The 21337-nt window shown below is 44.3% G+C and overlaps 2 protein-coding genes across 5 annotated transcripts in view; one reads left to right on the forward strand and one right to left on the reverse strand.

Moving 5' to 3' along the window:
• The first annotated feature begins 771 nt into the window (after positions 1-771).
• LOC138643132 (elongation factor 1-alpha) lies at positions 772-4160 on the forward strand. Its single transcript, XM_069731923.1, has 7 exons — positions 772-982; positions 2005-2184; positions 2509-2805; positions 3058-3208; positions 3324-3580; positions 3656-3890; positions 3993-4160. The coding sequence occupies exons 1-7, from the start codon at positions 836-838 to the stop codon at positions 4109-4111; spliced, it is 1386 nt and encodes a 461-aa protein (XP_069588024.1). The 5' UTR covers positions 772-835; the 3' UTR covers positions 4112-4160.
• A 5607-nt stretch (positions 4161-9767) lies between these two features.
• ASAP1 (ArfGAP with SH3 domain, ankyrin repeat and PH domain 1) overlaps positions 9768-21337 on the reverse strand; it is a 346099-nt gene continuing 334529 nt past the window's right edge. For 3 of the 4 annotated variants that reach the window (XM_069731924.1, XM_069731925.1, XM_069731926.1), the window contains 9 exons: positions 21233-21300; positions 20987-21094; positions 20654-20882; positions 19344-19505; positions 17629-17698; positions 16401-16459; positions 14160-14671; positions 12382-12504; positions 9768-10365 (listed from right to left, as the gene is read on the reverse strand). In XM_069731924.1, the coding sequence (XP_069588025.1) occupies positions 10291-10365; positions 12382-12504; positions 14160-14671; positions 16401-16459; positions 17629-17698; positions 19344-19505; positions 20654-20882; positions 20987-21094; positions 21233-21300 (1406 nt within the window). In that variant the 3' untranslated portion in view covers positions 9768-10290. The remainder of the gene's footprint in view (positions 10366-12381; positions 12505-14159; positions 14672-16400; positions 16460-17628; positions 17699-19343; positions 19506-20653; positions 20883-20986; positions 21095-21232; positions 21301-21337) is intronic. The other variant, XM_069731927.1, reaches the window with a different exon arrangement.

The raw sequence follows: 21337 nt of genomic DNA on the forward strand, positions 1-21337 counted from the left end.
CCCAAAAACGCGAGTATCCTCGTTAAATTTTTGCTGAAAATCTGCATCATCAAAACTCAGAAACTAATATTTGACGGACTTTTAAAGCTGTGTATTTTTGGAAAAAAAAATGCAAATAATCAAACTTGTTTAATGGCCGCAGAAATGGTGCGGAAAATCTGTAACATCAAAAAGTTCATGGTGGGAACATAGCCTTGGGGTTTATTCACATTTTCAGGTGATAATTATCACAAACACGTGGAGTTCACTCAATTTGTTTTGTTTTTTGTTGTAGTTTATAAATAACAAAATTGTGTTTTTTTAATGTAAATTTTAGAAAAGAAAGGCGTCAAACATCACTGCAAAATCAATGGAAGCATATAACGCAGGGGTGTCAAACTGCATTCCTCGAGGGCTGCAAACAGGTCATGTTTTCAGGATTTCCTTTAATCACCAACTCATTATTTGTGTAGGTGATTAAATTATCACCTGTGCAGTACAAGGAAATCCTGAAAACATGACCTGTTTGCAGCCCTCGAGGAATGCAGTTTGACACCCCTGATATAACGCATGTAGTGATGGGACTTGGAAGGGGCCACTTGGCGCCATGATGGTTTCCGGCAGCGTCAGAGACGGCTGGGTAGTTCTGGAATATGAGACAGACCTCATCATGGAGTGAGTAATGGGTTAATGGGACTAGACTTAATTAGAAGAACCTGGACCTCTCAGAACCAAATTGTCTGCAGGTGAGGAAGGTCCATGTGATATCACTGAGGCTTCATAACCCTGCTGAGAGTAGTTGTCCTCACCACACAAGGGCAGAGCAGGAGATCTGTGAGGAGTGAGAAGAGGATTAATGGCTGAGAAGATGAAGACTCATCTGAATGTGGTCATCATTGGCCATGTGGACTCTGGGAAGTCCACCACCACTGGGCACCTCATCTACAAATGTGGGGGCTTTGACCCCAGGTCTCTGGAGAAATTGGAGGCTGCGGCAGGGCAGGTTAGTATGGAGGTGTGGGGTCTTCTACAGGTTTGGTGGGGGATTGAGGTGTAACCCAGGGAAAGGGAGAACTTGTCATCAATATGTTAGGATGCTGTGCCTATGGTCCCCAGTGTGAGGTACCAGAGCCGGCTATTGATCTGACTATAGTATTATCCTAAATCTTGCTGATGTGATACTATAGCACATGCAGTCTTGAGCCATGTTCACATGTGTAAACTCTTTTTTTTTTTTTTTTTTTTTTTTTTTTTTTTGTCCATGAGATCTGTTTTAATTTTATAGCTGCATAAAATGTGCTGTGTGAACATGGCCTAATGAGAGCACAAATTGCATGTGTTAAGCTAAAATCTATTGTAATGAGCACTAGAAGCCCAATATACCTGGGGATGGCTTTATCTTCAAATGTTCTGCTTGATGTCATACACTGAGCCTTCAAAAGTGGAAGGAAGCAATGAAGGCTACTAGTTATGGTGGCAAGCAGAGCTCTGTCTGTCTAGTAAGTTATTGTAATCTGTGTTTATCTGTAAAGCATGTGCAGTGCCACCATGGGAGACTGGGTGTTGCAGCTTCCTGTAATAGGTGCCCCTTCTATTCATTCTGGACTCTATTTTCTGTTAATGGTGATGGGAAGCCTAGTGTTATCTTGAAGTCTTGCCCTAAGGCTACGTTCACATTTGCGTTGTGCGGGGCTGTGTCGTCAACGCAAACAAACGCATGCAAAACGCTGCATTTTGTGACGCATGCGTTCATTTTTATAGTGCAAAAAACAATGCAACAAGCAGCGTCCTCTGCGCCCTGACGCTTGCGCCCAAAAAACGCATGCGTCACAAAACTCATGTCCATGTGCCCCCCTTCATGTTAAATATAGGGGCGCATGCCTCGCCGCGGTTGCGCCCGACGCACCGCAAATGTGAACGTAGCCTAAGCTCCCACTATTGTAAGAAAGTTCTTCATGTGCTCTCATAAACTGCTTGTGTATAAGGTCTTCTAACGGTGGTGGCCATTACTGTATCTTCATATAGATCGGCAAGAGCTCGTTCAAGTTTGCATGGATCTTGGACAAGTTGAAGGCGGAGAGGGAGAGAGGGATAACCATTGATATTTCCCTGTGGAAGTTCCAAACCAATAGGTTCACAATTACAATAATTGATGCCCCGGGGCATAGAGACTTTATCAAGAACATGATCACTGGCACATCCCAGGTATGTGGTGTCCTAGATGCTATAAGTCAACGCTCAGATGTATAACGTCTTGCCGTGTTGACTTTCACCCATAAAGCTGCTGTGTAACTTGGATGCCACTGTGCGGTTTTATTACTGTGTAGCTTAATCAGTAAGTCTTTAAGGTGCCGTATAAATTGGGCCACAGTGCAGACTGGCAGCTCTCCTGACTTGAGCATGACTGCTTCATGTACTTCTATGCAGCGGTCCTCTCGGGAGAGCCACCAACCAATACTCTGCGTTCAGATTATATGGCCATATAACTGCCCTTAAAGGTTCATATTCTCTATTGGTCTGTTATTTCAGGCTGATGTTGCTCTTCTAGTGGTATCTGCAGCCACTGGTGAATTTGAAGCTGGGGTGTCCAGAAATGGTCAAACCAGGGAACATGCACTACTGGCCTACACCATGGGTGTCAAGCAACTCATTGTATGCGTGAACAAAATGGACCTGACGGATCCTCCATACAGCGAGAAGAGGTTTAACGAAGTGGTAAGGAATGTGACCATGTACCTAAAGAAGATCGGCTACAACCCAAATACTATTCCCTTTGTGCCAGTATCTGGGTGGACTGGAGAAAACATCTCTTCTCCAAGTCAGAAGGTAAGTCAAGGTCTAATTTTTGAGGTTTGTCTCAAAATGCCCTCCGCCTGCCACTTGATGCCTTCTGAGTTTTCGCAAACACTAGGGACGTGTTATCCTATTTGGTCCCCACTTGTGGAAATCTGGGTTTAAGATGCATGTGAAATCTAACTGGTCATGCTGAAGACTAGTCTTTTAAAATATTTTAGACAAATCTTTGGCATGATCCTTGGTTAACTAATATCCACTTGGTACTTCCTGTATCCTCAACAGATGGGATGGTTCATAGGCTGGAAAGTGAAACGAAAAGATGGATTTAGTAAAGGACAGTCTCTACTTGAAGTCATGGATAACCTTGTTCCTCCAGTCCGGCCTGCCAACAAACCCTTACGACTGCCATTGCAAGATGTATACAAGATAGGTGGTAGGTAGCTTCTGGTGCTGCTATGACCTAGCTGTAGGTACAATACTTAGACTGGGGGAAAAACCTAATCCAAAGTTCTGTCAGTTATTTAAAACGGTGTTTCTTATCACTTAAGGGATTGGCACTGTACCTGTGGGTAAAGTTGAGACTGGTATCCTTAAACCAGGCATGACTATCTCCTTCGCACCATCAAACTTCAGTGCTGAGGTAAAATCTATAGAGATGCATCATGAGCCTGTGCAGACGGCATTTCCAGGCTATAACATAGGCTTTAATGTCAAGAACATTGCTGTGAAGAATCTGAAACGTGGAAATGTTGCTGGAAACTCGAAGAGTGATCCTCCAGCTGAGGCTACCAGCTTCACTGCCCAGGTAAGGAACGTCCTCAACTCTTAAAATCGTGGTAGCTCTTGTAGTTGGTTAAATTGACGGTCTTTGTTTTGGTAGGTCATCATTCTAAACCATCCTGGCTTCATCAAAGCTGGCTACTCTCCAGTCATAGACTGCCATACTGCCCACATCACATGCCGGTTCTCAGAGCTTCAGCAGAAGATCGATCGTCGGTCTGGCAAAAAGCTGGAGGATAGTCCTTATCAACTGAAGTCTGGAGATTCAGCCATTGTAACCCTCAAACCCATTAAACCCTTCGTTGTAGAGAGGTTCTTTGATTACCCACCTCTAGGTAGGTGTCTTTTTACTTCATCCAGAAGTTGTGTCGGGTGGCCAACAACTGGTCATCAATCTAATAACTTTTGGTATCCATTGGTTTATTTTCTGACTGCAGGACGCTTCGCTGCCCGGGATTTGAAGCAAACTGTTGCAGTGGGTGTAGTAAAATCAGTGGAAAGAAAACTGAGCACCTTGGCCAGGAAACAAGTTCCAAAGCCAATCCTGGTGAACTGAAGAACATTCCACCTTGACATATTAAGCATTCTTTAGTTTCTATACAGTTTTGTGTATAGTCTGTGGCTAATTCTGCCACAACAGTGATGTAAACTGCTTTATGTTTAAAATTATTTGTATTAAAAGTATGGCGATGTAGAAAATCAGTCTTGGGTTTAGTGTCCTGTCAACAAAGGTTGAAATGAAATCCCTAGACTGGTTTGAATGGCAGAATCTTCCCATTAATTGTCTGACCAAAGGTGTTGTCAAGATGCTTCATACAGTCCAGTTGACCACGGTGTGCATGAAGAAGGCTGTCATCTTGGGCGCTTTAAACCACAGGCTTGATAACATCTTTGGTCTGAATACTCTTCAGCTCCCATAGCACCCCTAAAACATGACTAATGACAAGCAAATCATCTTGTAGGACCCAGGTTCAGCCACCACATGGGTTGTTGATGGCTGCCAGACAGGACCTCCTGAGCTTCGTCCTACCTGCTGGCTTTTGACTAGACAATGATATTGCAGCAGGCCTACAAAGTGGAAGATGTCCTGGGGATTCCAGCAGGTTAAGATAGTTTACAGGGCTCACAGGCAACTGATGGACCAGTGTCCTGCATAATCTGCTCCAACTTCATGACCTAGAACTGCTCAGGATGGATGGAGGCCTTGTGGTTAAATCCTAGAGTAAGCCTTGTTGGTCATCCATTCTTACACTTCACCCCCTTATAAAGGCCATAACAATCTGCACAAACACTTGAATCTAACGAACATGAACACTCACAGGAGCAGCAGGATTAAAATAAAAAAACAAAACTAAAAAACTGGTCACTTTTGATCTGGTGACTGGTCCCCCTTGCAGATTACATGAGATCTTGTGTAAATGGGATCTCTGCCCTGACTGTCATATGCTTGAGTCTGAAACAAAGGTCCCAGGTGATGCACAAAATCAAATTTGATTATTTCCCAACAGTCAAACTGGTGTAAACAAATGCCATAATGTTATACAAAAATGAACTGATCCTAAAGGGTTTTATTAAACAGTTATGGTAAATCATGTTCTGATATTAGAATGGTCTTGGGCTTTTTTTTTTTTAAATCACCTCTTCAAAATCAAGAGGTGAATCATCTGAACTTCTTTAATTCTTTCAACAATGGCGCATTGTCGTACAATTAAAGGATCCAAAGAATCTCTCAGCAGGTTTGTGCTAAATAGTGTAATGTAGTGGCAGAGACTTTGATTCCAGTGATGTTACTTACTAGGCTGTGTGCTGCTGGTTTGATAAATCACTCATTTTATCAGCAGGAAAGATTATCATTACAGGACTAGGTGTCTTGTGCCTTATGGTCGAACCATGTCCCAGCACTGATTGGCCGCATTTACTATACAATTAGCGGTATGGGTGGGGTTATACACAGCTCAGCGTTCACAGGTCTGCAGCAAAGGAAACCTCTCACAACTGCTGCACCCAGTAATCTGACACATTGCTGGAATCAGGGCCTCTGTCCCCACATCATGCTGCTGTCTGATTCACGTCAATGGCAGTCTGATCCACAAAGCATGAGAATCTGTTCTGAGTCACTAACTGGGTACACTATCTTTTGACACTGCCGTAATGATTAATGAAACCTTACGGGGTATGTCTACAACAGATAAGTGAATTCAGCCTTATAAAGAGGTGTTGGCAATTACTCCTCATCGGACATACATTCTACATTTTGATATTAGAAGCAGTGTAAATAAGGGATAAAACCCCAGTTGAAGCATTCATGGCTATAACTTACGTCTTATTATATGGGAAAAGTGCCCACGGTTCTAAGACATCATGGTGCAAAAGTCCCCTGATATGTCAATATCTGTGTAATTCCTTGGGGTAGTCTGCTCATTGAACAAACTCTAATTCCCATATCCAACAGATTTTTGATGGAAGAGAGCCCCCTAGTGGTGACACAGCAGTCTGCGAATGATGTGGATACTGTCACGGGTGTCTTTTTTTTTTTTTCTGCGCAAAAACTTCAATGTTATTGAGGGATGTTATAAATACTATGCACAGAATATCCTTCCCAATCTTGATCCTACCTTTTTAAAGTGGTTGTCTATGATTAGAAAAAACACTTCCACATATAACTGAATGGGGCAGAACTGCAGCTCCACAGACAACCTGTGATGTGGTTTTAGGAAAATTAGGACATTTTTATTTTTTTAACCCCCTTTAAACTGCCCCATACACTTAGTGTAGATAGAACTGTATCATTACCTCCTTTGCTTGGAGTTGAAGATCGGGTCATATGATGCCTCTTGGTGGACTTTAGCAGCAAGGTAATAACAAATCCAGGAGCTCAAGTGGCACACAAGATGCCCATATTATATACACTGCTCAAAAAAATAAAGGGAATATCCTAGATATCACTGAATGAAATATTCCAGTTGCAAGTCTTTATTCATTAGATAATGGAATGTGTTGAATAAAAATGATTAATGTAAACCAAAATTAGTATCCCATGGAGGTCTGGAGTTGGAAAGTTACACAAAATCAAAGTAAAAAAAAAATCAAATGATGCTCAGTAATGTGTGGCCTCCACGTGCCTGTATGACCTGGGAATGCTCCTGGTTTATGTTCAGCTGAGGGATCTCCTCCAAGACCTGGATTAAAGCTTAGCCTGGACAGTCTGTGTTGCCATGTGGGGTTGGTGGATGGAGCGAGACATGAAGTACCAGATGTGCTCGATTGGATTCAGGTCTGGGGAACGGGCGGGCCAGTCCATAGCTTCAATGCCGCCTTCTTGCAGGAACTGCTGATACACTCCAGCCACATGAGGTCTGACATTGTCATGCTTCAGAAGGAATCCAGGGCCAACCGCACCAGCATATGGTATCACAAGGGGTCTGCGGATCTCATCTCCGTACCTAATGGCAGTCAGGGTACCTCTGGTGAGCACATGGAGGGCTGTGCGGCCCTCCAAAGAAATCCCACCCCACACCATTAATGACCCACTGCCAAACTGGTCATGCTGTTGCAGTAGAATGTTATCAACGGCGTCTCCAGACTGTCACATGTGTGAACCTGCTCTGATCTGTGAAGAGCACAGGGTGCCAATGTAAAATCTGCCAATCGCCTGCACGGTGTTGGGCTGTGAGCTCAACACCCAATTGGGGACATCGGGCCTCATAAAACCTTCATGGAGTCTGTTTCTGGCAGTTTGAGTAGACACATGGATGTTAGTGGCCTGGGTTGTTGCCCTCCTACGGCCCCCTCCACATCTCCTGGTTTCTGCTCCATGCTCTGGACAATATGCTGACAGACACAGCTACAATTTTTGCCATAGCTCGCATTGATGTGCCATCCTGGATGAGCTGCACTAACTGAGCAACTTCTGTGGGTTGCAGACACCTTGTGCCTCATGCTACTGTAGCTCAAGGGTGAGAGTAATGACAAAATGTCAAAGTGACCAAAACAATAGCCAAAAAGGATGAGAACAGAGAAATGGTCTGTAATCACCCCCTGCAGAACCTCTCCTTTATAGGTGTTGTCTTGGTGTCTGTTCCATCTGCACAACAGCAGGAGAAACTGATCCACAATCAGCATTGCTTCATAACTGGACAGGTTGATTTCACAGAAGTGATTGACTTGGAGATACATTGTGTTGTGCAAGTGTTCCTTTTTTTTTTTTTTTTTGAGCAGTGTATATAACTAGAGTTAAGAAAGGATCCGGTCTTGGTCCAGTGGCCAAGTCCGCAGATGCCAGACCACAGCCCTACGAGGCTCTTACTTCCTGCCGATGTGTCTCCACCACTGCATTACATTGTGGCACGATGGGCCTACTAATCAGAAGAGCTGTCAGGGATGCTGCCACGTAGAAGGTTCACAGGATTCTGGTTGAGCGGCCATGGAGCAAAGATGTACCTCTGTGCTAAAGTCCTGTGACCCTTTTTGCTCACCTCTGTGTCTAACACATGGTACATGTTCCAGATTTTGATTTGGTGTCCATGACTTATAAATTACACCTCTTCCCAAAAATCCTACATTTTTTTTTCTTTTTGTAGGTTAGGCCAAATGACCCTTTGTGCCAAACACCTTTCCCCCATATTTTGTGGAGTCTCATAATAGTTTCCAGACTGATTAGATTTCAAAAACTTCCATCGAAAACATTTTAAAAGTAGCAAACAAACTTTGGTGGATTTTTCCGTTTTTTTATTTCTTTTGCCTTTCAGGCTCATTTCCAATTTTTTTGGGGGGGGGTATTTTAGGAAGAAAGGCTGACTTGTAGTAATCTCTGTCACTAATTGCCAGGTATTTATATTCTTTTATTTTCCTTATGAGATTTTTTTGTTTGTTTTATAATAAAGAAAAACAAAAAAAAACACAACTTTTTCTACTTTTTATCACTTTAAACATTTTTATTAATTTAAAATATGGAATGATTAATAAAATGAGCTTGTGACTTCGTGTTAAAAACGGTATTACTGTACCATGTTCTTAAATTGCTCCGCAAGGTAAACTCCCCACAGACGGAGGAGGAGAAGCTACGGTCCTACTAAATCTCATTTCCTTCAGGTGGGTCCATGACGTGGTGGCTCTGAGGGTATTGCTGAAATACTCGAAAAATAATGTTTTTTTTTTTTTTTCCCCTCTCTATGCAAAGTTTGATAGACTTATCACTATTGGCAATTCTGCGGCCAAATTTATTTATCTTCTCCCCTAATTGTCACATTAAAACTGCTTGAATATTTTGGCCAGGAAAAAAACAAAAACAAAACGGTATAAATAAAGCAATTGTATATGCAGAAAATATGTGCCTTTAAAATACCCCCAAAAATGGCACGTAAAATAAAATTTTAAAAATATCTTAGAAGTGCACGGAAATTAGAAAAAGTAAAAAATAAAATAAAAAAAATCATTTTTTCTAGGTACATTGGAAAAAAAAAAAAGACAATAAAAAGGAAACACTTCTACAGTATGTACAATTTTTTTTTTTATATCTATCTAAACAATCACCACAATGAACAAGTTCCAGTCTGTAACACAATGATCAGGCCTGAACCATAGGATCCTGCAAACAGCCCAAGATGGGAGTCGTGCCGTCACCTTTAATCGCAGCGTCTAATACCTCCGTGTTAAGGTTCGATTCGCTTCTATGTAGCTAACAATATACATTTAAGTCCATTCCACTTTTCATCTATGAATAATTTATGGTACAGTTTAAATAATAAAAAAGTAAAAAAAAAAAAAAAATTATACATAGGCATACATATTTATTTCCATAAGGCCCGTCGGCCACAAAGATTTGATCCGCATTTTTTTTTTTTATTTAATGTAATACTGTCTATTTCAAATAGATTTTTCTACTGGAAAAATATTCCCCTTGATCCTCACAGCTACAGAACGACTTGGTCTACAACAAAGTATTTTTTTTTTTTTTTTTATTACAGGTTTCAAGTATTCTGGAGTTTTTTTTCTCTTTTTTTATTATTATTATTTTTTTTCTTTTATGTGGTTCCGATAACGCATGCATACTGTAAACAGACTAATAATTGCTTCGCGGTCGTATGGATTGAAACGGAAATGTCGTTTTGTTTTATTTTTAATATATATTTATGTATATTATATATATATGTATATCACTTCTAATAAAAGAAGCCTTTAGATAGAAATATATTTTCTTTTTTTTTTTCTTTACTACTTGCAGCAAAGTAACAGTTATGTTTGTTGCAAAAAAAAAGTCCAAAAAATAAAAGGAATGAAGCACAGAAATACTTTTGACTTCTTCATTTTTTTTATGTTTTTTTTTTCAAAAACTATCCTGAAATTGCTCTATCCGTAATAAATACGTGGGGTGATTTTTGCGGCTGGAGCGGACTTGCGCGCTTTAAGTGCTGTGTGTGATATTGGAATTGAAGACGGACGTGTGATCAGGGAGCGAGTGCATATTAGATATATCTATATATTGTATCTATACGGACAAGACAGCTCTGGCAGGACATGAAGTATTGCCCAAAGGGGTAAAGTACTGATATAACCGGGGGGCCAAAGTAGCGAGGTGGTGGTGGTCCGGGTATAGTAATACTGGCAGAGGCAGGATAACATAGTACATTTACGATACACAGAATGGAAGTACTGGATGACGGTAGCTTATATACAGACACAGGGACGAGCCCGGGACACCGCGCCGCACGCTGCCGGACCCCCAACATCCAGGTTCTATTCTGACAAGATGTGGACGAAAGACACAGGGAAGACTCCTTTTCGTTCTGGATTTCCTTCGATGTGACCAATCTAAAAATGGAGAAATAAAAAGTTCAAAAATCAGTCTTTAATTACTTCCACCATAAAATATACCGGCGTCTATCCACTTCCCAGTAGCTATACCAGGGCCTCTATCCCCCTATGAGTCGCAGCTAGGTATCCCCTTCTAACACAGATACAGCAATGTCAGCCAGTAGTTATGACCGGGCCCTAAATGTCACATGACAGTCATAGAAGAACTTCTTCCTTTCTCCCACTTGTCTTTGCAGTACCTTCCCCTTTCACCCAGTAATCCCAGCAGCAGAGTTTTGCCCTTACCTCAATGGTTCCCAGCAGGGCTGCGCCCTTACATTACACCCAGCAGGGCCGCGCCCTTACATTACACCCAGCAGGGCCGCGCCCTTACATTACACCCAGCAGGGCCGCGCCCTTACATTACACCCAGCAGGGCCGCGCCCTTACATTACACCCAGCAGGGCCGCGCCCTTACATTACACCCAGCAGGGCCGCGCCCTTACATTACACCCAGCAGGGCCGCGCCCTTACATTACACCCAGCAGGGCCGCGCCCTTACACCCAGCAGGGCAGCGCCCTTAGATTACAGCCAGCAGGGCCGCGCCCTTAGATTACACCCAGCAGGGCCGCGCCCTTACACCCAGCAGGGCCGCGCCCTTAGATTACACCCAGCAGGGTCCCGCCCTTAGATTACACCCAGCAGGGTCCCGCCCTTACATTACACCCTGCAGGGCCGCGCCCTTACATTACACCCAACAGGGTCGCGTCATTACATTACACCCAGCAGGGCCGCGCCCTTACATTACACCCAGCAGGGCCGCGCCCTTACATTACACCCAACAGGGTCGCGTCATTACATTACACCCAGCAGGGCCGCGCCCTTACATTACACCCAGCAGGGCCGCGCCCTTACATTACACCCAGCAGGGCCGCGCCCTTACATTACACCCAGCAGGGCCGCGCCCTTACATTACACCCAGCAGGGCCGCGCCCTTACATTACACCCAGCAGGGCCGCGCCCTTACATTACACCCAGCAGGGCCGCGCCCTTACACCCAGCAGGGCAGCGCCCTTAGATTACAGCCAGCAGGGCCGCGCCCTTAGATTACACCCAGCAGGGCCGCGCCCTTACACCCAGCAGGGCCGCGCCCTTAGATTACACCCAGCAGGGTCCCGCCCTTAGATTACACCCAGCAGGGTCCCGCCCTTACATTACACCCTGCAGGGCCGCGCCCTTACATTACACCCAACAGGGTCGCGTCATTACATTACACCCAGCAGGGCCGCGCCCTTACATTACACCCAGCAGGGCCGCGCCCTTACATTACACCCAACAGGGTCGCGTCATTACATTACACCCAGCAGGGCCGCGCTCTTACATTACACCCAGCAGGGCCGCGCCCTTACATAACACCCAGCTGGTCACGCCCTTACACCCAGCAGGGCCGCACCCTTACATTACACCCAGCAGGGCCGCGCCCTCACGCCCAGCAGGGCCGCGTTCTCACGCCCAGCAGGGTCGCGCCCTCACACCTTGCAGGGTCGCGCCCTCACACCTTGCAGGGTCGCGCCCTCACACCTTGCAGGGTCGCGCCCTCACACCTTGCAGGGTCGCGCCCTCACACCTTGCAGGGTCGCGCCCTCACACCTTGCAGGGTCGCGCCCTCACACCTTGCAGGGTCGCGCCCTCACACCCAGTAGAGTTTCTCGCCAGTCAGACAGCCGTATAAATTGGACAGAGATCACACTGCAGTACAAGGACTGGCCGCCTGCTCTCCTGACTCGAGCATGACACCTTTATGTATATCTATGTTGCTGTCACGCTCGGGTCAGGAGAGCGACCATCCGTTATAATCTTGACCGATCTAACTGCGTCCTTACACCAAGTCGACACAGAATGGCCTCACTAATCCTTTGCTGCAAACCATTATCTATTTGCTGCATTAAGACAGCAATGTTCCTACTTGTGGGATCGGGTCCCTAACCATTGAACTCACAGGTAATACAAGGCTTTCTGTTACGGACACTCACCCACCACTCGTGGTCCTCTTCACCTGTCACTATGATCACCTCCCCCTCAGAGAACGTCAGCTCGTCATCATTGTCCGCTTGGCAATCGTATATCGTCTTCGCTCTCTTCATCTTGGTTTTCCCCTTGAAAGAAAAAACAAAACATGAAAAGATATATACCCCGTGTATAGAGGAAAATTTGCTACTCATCGGAGATGCGTCTTGTCGGTGGTGCAGAGTCAGGCAGGTTACACAGCCGGCATCTGTAACAGCAGCGATCAGAGCTGCATTTAGACCAAACAAGGTCGCTGGTTCAAGATCCCCAAAATGGCTAAAAAAGTTTTTAAAACTATAAAAAATATAAATGTTTTATTAATCACCTTCTTTTTTTCCCAGGTACAAAAAAATGAAAGATTTCAAAAGAAAATTTGGTATAGCTGCATCCGTAAAAAATCTGATCAAAATGTAAAACTACTCCGTAAGGTAAACACCATAAAAGAGAGAAAATTAGAATTGTCAAAATGACTGTTTTTCAGTTGCAGCACCTCCCTAAAATTGATACGAAGCAATCAAAACGTTCTATTTTCCACAAACACACTACTAATAAACATGTCAGCTCAGGCCTCTTTCACACTTCCGTCTTTCAGGTCCCGTCACAATCCGTGGTTTTTTGAGAATGCAGGATCCTGCATTTTCTCATAGACTTGTATTAGCGACGGACTGTGATGGATGGCCGTCCGTTTCATCCGTCTTTCACTGGATCCTGCATAAAAAACGGTCCGTCGGGCAGAGAAAACGTTCAGAGGAACGCTTTTTTCTGCACGTTGGAAAATCGGTCAGAGACGCATCCTGCGCTGCCCGTCACTGGCTACAATGGAAGCCTATGGGCGCAGGATGCATCGCTGCCTGTCAAAAGCAGGAATCCAGTGACGGGTCCCGCCTTTTCAAACTGAGCATGCGTGGAAGAATTTCCCATCAGGGAAATTCTCTCTCTTCCTATTGATGCTGCCTATGCAGCATCAATAGTAACAAGATAGAATGTGGGGGGAAAAAAAAAAAAAACGCAATATTCTCACGTACCAGCGTTCCCGCGCAGCGTCACCAATGCTCCCGGCAGCTAGCGTTCCTAGTAAAACATTGCGAAAGACCGCGACTTCTGTATTACTAGGAACGCTAGCTGCCGGGAGCATCGCTTGCGTGGGAACGCCGGTAGGTGAGAATACTGTGATTTTTTTTTTTTTTTTAACCTTGTTTGTGTTGTGTATGCGTTTTCGCATCGGAAAACCGCTGCGAAGACGCATACACAACAGGTGCACATAGCCTCGACGGGTCCGTCGGAAAGACGGGCCAAGTGCACACGTTTTCCACAATCTGCACAAGATCCGTCATTTCAACGTCCTGACGGATCCTGTGCAGATTTGGAAGACGGAAGTGTGAAAGAAGCCTTAGAAAGAAGCCTTAGAGCGCAAAAAACACTCCAGAACCCCACAAAGGTCCATCAACAGAAAAATGTAAAAATAAAACCCAAAAAACAACGGAGGAATTGTATAATTGATGTTTCCACCACATCACCCCAATTTGATTTGTCCTGATATATATATATAATGACCTCATGGTTTAAGCATAATGTAGGCAAAAAAGGAAACCCCCTTTAAGGGAAAAAAAACCCCCAATCAACTGGTAGAGAAAGGTTGAGCTTGAAGGACCGGGGTCTTTTCTCAACCTATGTAACACCCGGAGGTTCTGCTATATGGAGGCCACACCAATCACCTTTGCCATCTGTGATGGGTAACACTTACTGTGTTGATTTTGCGAGGCAGTGGCACCGGTGTTTCTGGAAGAGGTGGAGGACCGTCACTGGAAGCTTCGGAGCCCTGTTTCTGGACAGGTGTATGGTCGGCCGGCTGCGAGTTATGAATCACCTCGGCTGGAGGCTGAGAATTCTGGTTTGCCTCCGGGGTTGGAGGTTTGGGGGCTGGTTCTGCTACAGGCGCTTTCGGCACCAGGTCTGCCAGGTTGGGTTTGGGTGGAAGATCCTTTAGTTGCGGCTTGGGAGGTAGATCTCCGAGTTGCGGCTTGGGTGGCAGGTCTCCTAGCTGAGGTTTAGGAGGCAGCTCTCCAGGCTTTGGTGGTAGATCTCCCATGTGTGGCTTTTGCGTGAATTCAGAAGGTTGCAGCTTTGGAGGAAGATCGGCAAGTTGTGGCTTGTGAGGCAAGTCTCCCGGCTGCGGTGACTTCTGGAAGATGTCCGACTGCGGGCTGTACTTGTCCATAGAGAGATGGTGAGTGGTGTCTATCTTTCTAAGAGCCACTTTGAAAGAGATCGTAAAACAAGTAGATGAGAGCGGGGGATGGAACATTACACTATGGTTACAGCCATCATGTAATAACCTTATTAACGCCAACATAAAACATCCAGCAGCCCAAGTGATTAAAGGGGCTCTACACCCACCGGAATTTGTTCTACGAAATCCGAGTTATCCAGCATTGGAAAAAAAAAATTATGCTTCATTACTGGAAACAGCGCCTCTTTTGCTCAATGGGCTAAAGTGGTATTACCGCTCATCCCCATTCAAGTTAACCCTTTAACGACCAGTGTTTCCTTCCTAAAAAATCAGAGCAATTCTGCAGACACTGTCTTAAAAGTTTAAAAAAAAAAAAAAAATTGTCTAAGGCTGATGTGATTATAACTGTATGAATTGCACCACACATCTAAAAAGAAAAAATATTAAGTTTTTTTTGAAAAAAAAAAAAAAAAAAAAAGGAAAAAAAAAAAGCATATTTAGTTTCTCCTCATCTGTTGTAGTCCAATTCATCAGAATTATTTTTATATATATAAAAATCAAAGCATCACAATTGCTGTTTTTCGTTGTTGTTGTTGCGGTGCCTCCTCTTCCCCCACGAGAAAGCAAGACAATGTGATCGACGCTTTGTAATGTGCCAGCAAAAACTACAGCGGGTCGTGCATAGAAACAAACCCCTCACACAGCGCTACTGACAGAAAAATAAAGTTATAGGTCTCAGAAAATAGAGACGCAAACCAATTTTTATTTTTTTAACAAATTTAAAAACGGTTACTAAGTTTAAAAAAAAAAATTTTTTTAAAAATCTATAAAAGTCGGCTATCATCGTAATCACACTGACCAGAAGAATCAGGTTTCCAGGTGATATTTACCGTAAAATGAACGCTGTAAAAAAAAAAAGCCCACTAAAAACAGTATCGGAATTACGTGTTTTCTCTATTTCACCGCACATGGATTTTTTTTTTTTTTTATAGGTAAAATGCACGACGTCATAGAAAACTACAAAAAAAAAACAAAACAACAAAATCGACAATGTCGAAGGGAAAACAAATAAGTTATGGCTCTCGGAAAAAGAGGAGGAACAAACAAGAAAGCAAAATGATCCGTTCATCCGTTTACAAGTCCCGATTGTAATCGGGTAAATAAGACTGAGGTGTAATACCACAGACAAACAATGGACATGGGGGGCACTGTTGCCGGACAAGATGACTTTTTTTAACCCCCGATGTGATCTGATTGCTGCCGGGTAGAGTTGAGCGATTCTCCCCATCACCTCCTTTTCGGCCGCTTTCTGGACAACTGGCACCACTGCTGACTGGGCCTCATGCGGTCACGTGAGTCAGCGATGGTGCCGGGGAAGGCGGCCGTAGAGGAGCCGAGTAGAAGAGTTTATTGCTTCTTGTAACCCCTTTCGCAGTAAAAATCTTGGTCGATTGACCACAAATTAACTCCCTCAATATCTGAATTCCTTAGAATCCAACTTCTGAGGTAAATTCTTTGAGAAATTGATCCGTTTCGCATCGATTCACTCAGCTCTCCGCACTGTGGCCCTGACCTGTTGCTATGGAGACGAGGCCTAGCTGCCTCGTTATCATCAATGGCGTTGTCGGGTGCCATGTCAGGTTCCTCAGGTCTTCTCCTGACAGACTGTGAGGATCCCACAACCTCCCTCCATCCCTAAACGGCCATAGTAACCAGATCGTACATTGCAGCCCATAGACGCACGCTAGGACTTACCTTTTTGAGGTAGTTTTGGCAAAACTCGGGGCCCTAATGCTGTTTTTGTCGTTCCGGTGCTAAATTATGGGGAACAATAAAAATATAAATAAAAAAAAGGAGAAAAATAAAATAAAAATTACAAATCAAAAAACAACAAAAAATCTTCAACTCCACGACAGATTGCAGAAAGCGGATGGGTTGCTATGGGCAAATGAAGGACCCCTTAGCCGCCATTTTGGTGATCCTATGAAGCCTGTCGCTGGGGCTCCCTAGGGGATCAGTAATTTTACTACATACCTATAGAGGTTAAAGTCCAAGGAAAAAATAATAAAAAAATAATGTTTTAAACCATATAAAGATATACAAAAGTTTCTATTATTACATTTTTCCCAATCCAAAAAAATAAAATAAAAAAATAAACATATTGGGTATCGCCACGGCTGTAAAAGTCAAATTATTTTTTATTTTTCAAAGTTCTATATTTTTTTCTTTTAGTGGGAAAAAAAAAACTAAAAAAAGAAAAATACAAGTTTGGTATCCCCGTAATGGTACTGACCTGGAGACTCATTTTCCCGGGTCACTTTTACTGCAAAACGAGCGGCGTGAAAATAAAACCCCCCCAAAAAACTATGGTGGAATTTTTTTTAACTATTAAAATAAATGGTGGTGTTCAAAATTAAAACAAGATTTGCTAAAAATAAGCACTCGTAAAAATTTTAAAAAAATAATAATAAGGGTTAGAAAAAAAATAAAAAAAATTGTTGCTGTGGGATTAGGTTGATCTGCATTGGACCTTGAAGACACATCCTAAAAGAAAGTTCTGATTTTTTTTTCACTACTTAAATAAAAAGTAACCGTACATGTTTATTATCGGCGGAGAATCCCGCCGATTAGGTAATATTACTGCAAAATAAATACCGTAATAGCAAAACGCAATGTCAGAAATATGCAATTTCACCACACTTGGAATTTTTTTTCCCGTTTTCTAGTACAAGACATGGTAAAACCAATGGTGTCGTTCAAAAGTACAACTCATCCCGCAAAAAATAAGCCCTCACATGGCCATATTGACAGAAAAATAAAAAAAAGTTATGGGTCTGGGAAGGAGGGGAGCGAAAAACGAAAAACATCCGCGCCAAAGAAACCTTTCCGCTAAAGAGCTCAAAACAGCAAATGATAGTTTGTGGTTTGCCCTCTAGTGGCCATTGTCAAAACTGCATTTTATGAATTAATTTTCGGCACGTACCTGGCAGAGTGCGTCAGTCTCTCGAACTTATTTAGGGTTTTCTCTCCAGGGCTGTGCCCAGTGTCATTACCTGGTGAGGGAATATGATAACACTCAGTCACATAATGGGGCAACATCAATATTAAAGGAGAACTGGTGCGGAACAGCTAGTAGGAAGCAAAGGAGAAAAGAAAACGTAAAAAGAAGTGATGGCGGCAGCTTTCCCAGAACATTGCAAAAATAATGGATCCCGTAAAGCTATAAACCAGGGCATGTAGTTTACAATTTGTCCACTAGGGGGACATAATGCAAGATAACAGCAGAGAGTACTAAGGACAGAGCGGCAGACAGGAGGAGAAATGGTTAATGCAGATCTCAGGCCTAAAGACAGAAGCTCTGTACAGCCTTGTGCCTGGGCTGAACCACACGGAATTCTAACATTAAAGATTTTTATAAATTATTTTTTTTTATAATGATTATTGTACAGGTTTGAGGCATTTTGGGTAAAGGCAAAGCTTTCCTGTACACAATTATTAAAAAAAAAAAGGACAATTTTTCCAGGAACAGCGCCATTGTTCTCTAGAGGCTGTGTCTGGTATTGCAGTTCATCATCATTTACTGGACAAAAATAATGTAGTTTCTAGCCAAAAAAAAAAAAAGCCTGGTCACAAAATGAAAACAACAACAACAAAAAAACTCCTACCCTTCCCCAAAAATAATTTAAAAAAAACAACAAACTATAGCTGCTCTTTTCCAGAAGGACCACCGGGCTGGTTTCTGCTATAGCAGCATTTATATGGTTATGAGCTGCAATACCAGGCACAACATATGTATATGAGTGGCGCTGTTTCTGGAAGGAAAGGAGCCAGGTTTCTTTTTTAAATCTACTGCAGCTCCTTTAAAGAGGTTGGACCTAGTTTGGAAGTTGTCCCCCATCTGAGTTTGTTGGGAATCTGACCCCTGGTGACCTCACCTACTTTGAGAAGGGCGTTCTGCAAAGCCCCTTCTAAATAGCGTAAAGTGAGCCCCCACCCAGTCTAGATGAGGCGCTGCACAGCTCCATTCCTGGCATCTGTGAAGATCCCAGCAGTCAACCCTAACCCCAACCCTAACCCTAGCCCCAACCCTAACCCCAACCCTAACACTAACCCCAACCCCAACCCTAACCCCAACCCCAACCCTAACCCCAACCCTAACCCCAACCCAAACCCTAACCCCTACCCCCAATCCTAACCCCAACCCTAACCCCAACCCAAACCCTAACCCCTACCCTAACCCTAGCCCCAACCCTAACCCCAACCCCAACCCAAACCCCAACCCCTACCCTAACCCTAGCCCCAACCCTAACCCCAACCCTAACCCCAACCCCAACCCAAACCCTAACCCCAACCCCAACCCTCCAGCCATGATAACTCCCAAACTTGGTCCAACTACTTAAAATTAAAAAAAAAAATCCATTTGGCGCCGTTTTGACTCAAAGATTTCTGCAACTCCCATCATCTGGCCCATAATATGGGTCCTATGCATGCCCAACCTTTCAGTTGAACATTGGTACTGGCCCTTTAAACAGACCACAGAGTGCCGCCCACGAGGATCCACTAAAAGTATCTCCTTGGCTGTACAGGAGCAGGAAAGTAATAAGTGACAGATATCCTCAAGGATGGGAAGTAAAGCGCAGAGCAGAGGCAGAGTCCAGCAATGGTCGGGTCTGGATCCCCGTCACCTTCACCACTCACCCCAGGAAGCCGAGCCCTTACTATGAGGCAGCGGGCTGGGCGGATCGGAGAGCGTTCGTTTATGTCCGGGGGGCGGGGGAGGAGCTTTCTTCTTGGATAAAGTGGAGTTGCCGCTAGGGGATTGGGTGCTTAAAGGGAATGTGGATGTAGGACCGGATGAAGCTAGAAAATCACACACAAAAACCGTGACTGTAACTCTTATCTTTCCCTGAGCTCCTCTGTGCTGATTTATGACCACATCAAAGTGGAGATCATGTGATCAGAAATCAACAAGGAGGAGCCCAGAAAAATACAGATAAAATAGTATCAAACTTCCCGTCACGAGCAGCTCGCTGACAGATTCTCGGGTAACTCATTGTGTAAAAAAGCCAAACTACACCATGCGGTCACACAACACCTATCCGTGGTGCTGCTCACAGAGGTGCGGGCTGGTACCGGGGTAGTGCGAAGACATATCTTACTGTAAACGCCAAGGGTTCCCTTCCCTGACTGCAAGCAGAGATCTTTCTATAGTGATCCGAATATAATTAGTTCCGTAACTTCTCATTATTTCACCATCTCTGCTTGCTGCCAGTGAATGGGAACATATTGGATTTGACATCCACAGAGTTAATTACTGCACAAAACCCACATTTTCTCAGCGGAGGACACGCTGTGATGTAGGTGAGGCCACAAATACTGAACATGTGAGTGTGGGGACGAGGCCTCGCGCTGCTGCGGAACCTCACCTACAGAGATACAATGTAACAAATCATCAGCAGGACTTAGTCAGCATCTCATTAAAGGGGCATAAATGGGGACCCCAACAATCTGAAGGATGATGTCCCCTTACAAGCATGTGGCAGCGGGCCCCGCTGAGCTTCACTCATAGGAGCCACGTCGGTAGATGAAGGTCATGGCCCTGCCAACTTCCTTGGCCAGTGCTTGAATGTCTACATTGATTTTAAAGGTTCCCGCGATGTCAGGATGCCGGCATTCGAGCGCCGGACACAGAAGTTGGCGGGACCTTAGTCTTTCTGCAGCGGATCGTCGTAGTCTTTAATGAAAAGACTGAACACCCGCCCTGATCTGGTCTCCTTTACACAGCTGATGTTTCGTTTCAATGTATTAGTATAAAACAGTTTACCAATAATAATAATAATTTAAAAAAAGTAATCCAACAGGAAAAATGGAACCTCAAGTGCCATAATAATTATTGAGAAAAGTGACTACAGTGGGCTCCCAACACCACCGCGCGCCCTCGCCATTTATACGTATAGTGACACTTTATTCCATTTTTCATCGTTCGCTCGCATCTTCCGCCAACATACCTTTGCCAGCGTTCCTGGGGGGCAGCGGAGGGCCGTCCGTGATGGGGGACGTCGGCGAGTCTGTGCTGGTGGACATGAAGATAGTGTTGGAGAAGGCTCCGTACGACAGCCTCTGCTTATCCCGCGGAGTGCTGAAGCCCGGCAGCGACAGCTTGTCTTGGGGGGAGATACTGGAGGAGTGGCAGAAGCTCTGGGGTCTCGGGGAACGCTCCTTCTTGATTGGACTCGGCTTTTTAGGAAGACAAACAAATGATATGTGTTACTCCTAACCCTGCGCTTCTGTGCTCGTCCCCTATCTCAGTGGCTGATCGCTCCATTATGTGGCTGCGTCACCTTGTCGTCTAAGTCGTCGTCGCTCTCGTCGATCTCCTCCTGCCGCAGGTTCCAGTCGTACTCCACGTGGAGATGTGGATTCAGCTTCCCGGCCATGGCTTGTGACAGCTGAAAAAGCAGTAATTAGAAGTGAAAAACTCCCATCATCCGCACTCACTGCACAGACACTATAGGTACAGTAGAACGCCATCAAGAAACAGAGTGCTACATGGAAACAACACCCCCACAAACACAGAGACCACTCACCAGATCCTCGCACTGGGTCACCTTCAATCTCCTTGCCATGTCATGCGCTGTCTCACCGAGCTGGCTCACTGCAAGAGGAGGAGGAGAGTTACAGATCTATAGACA

This window comes from Ranitomeya imitator, chromosome 6, assembly GCF_032444005.1.
Source record: "Ranitomeya imitator isolate aRanImi1 chromosome 6, aRanImi1.pri, whole genome shotgun sequence".
Lineage (NCBI taxonomy): Eukaryota > Metazoa > Chordata > Amphibia > Anura > Dendrobatidae > Ranitomeya > Ranitomeya imitator.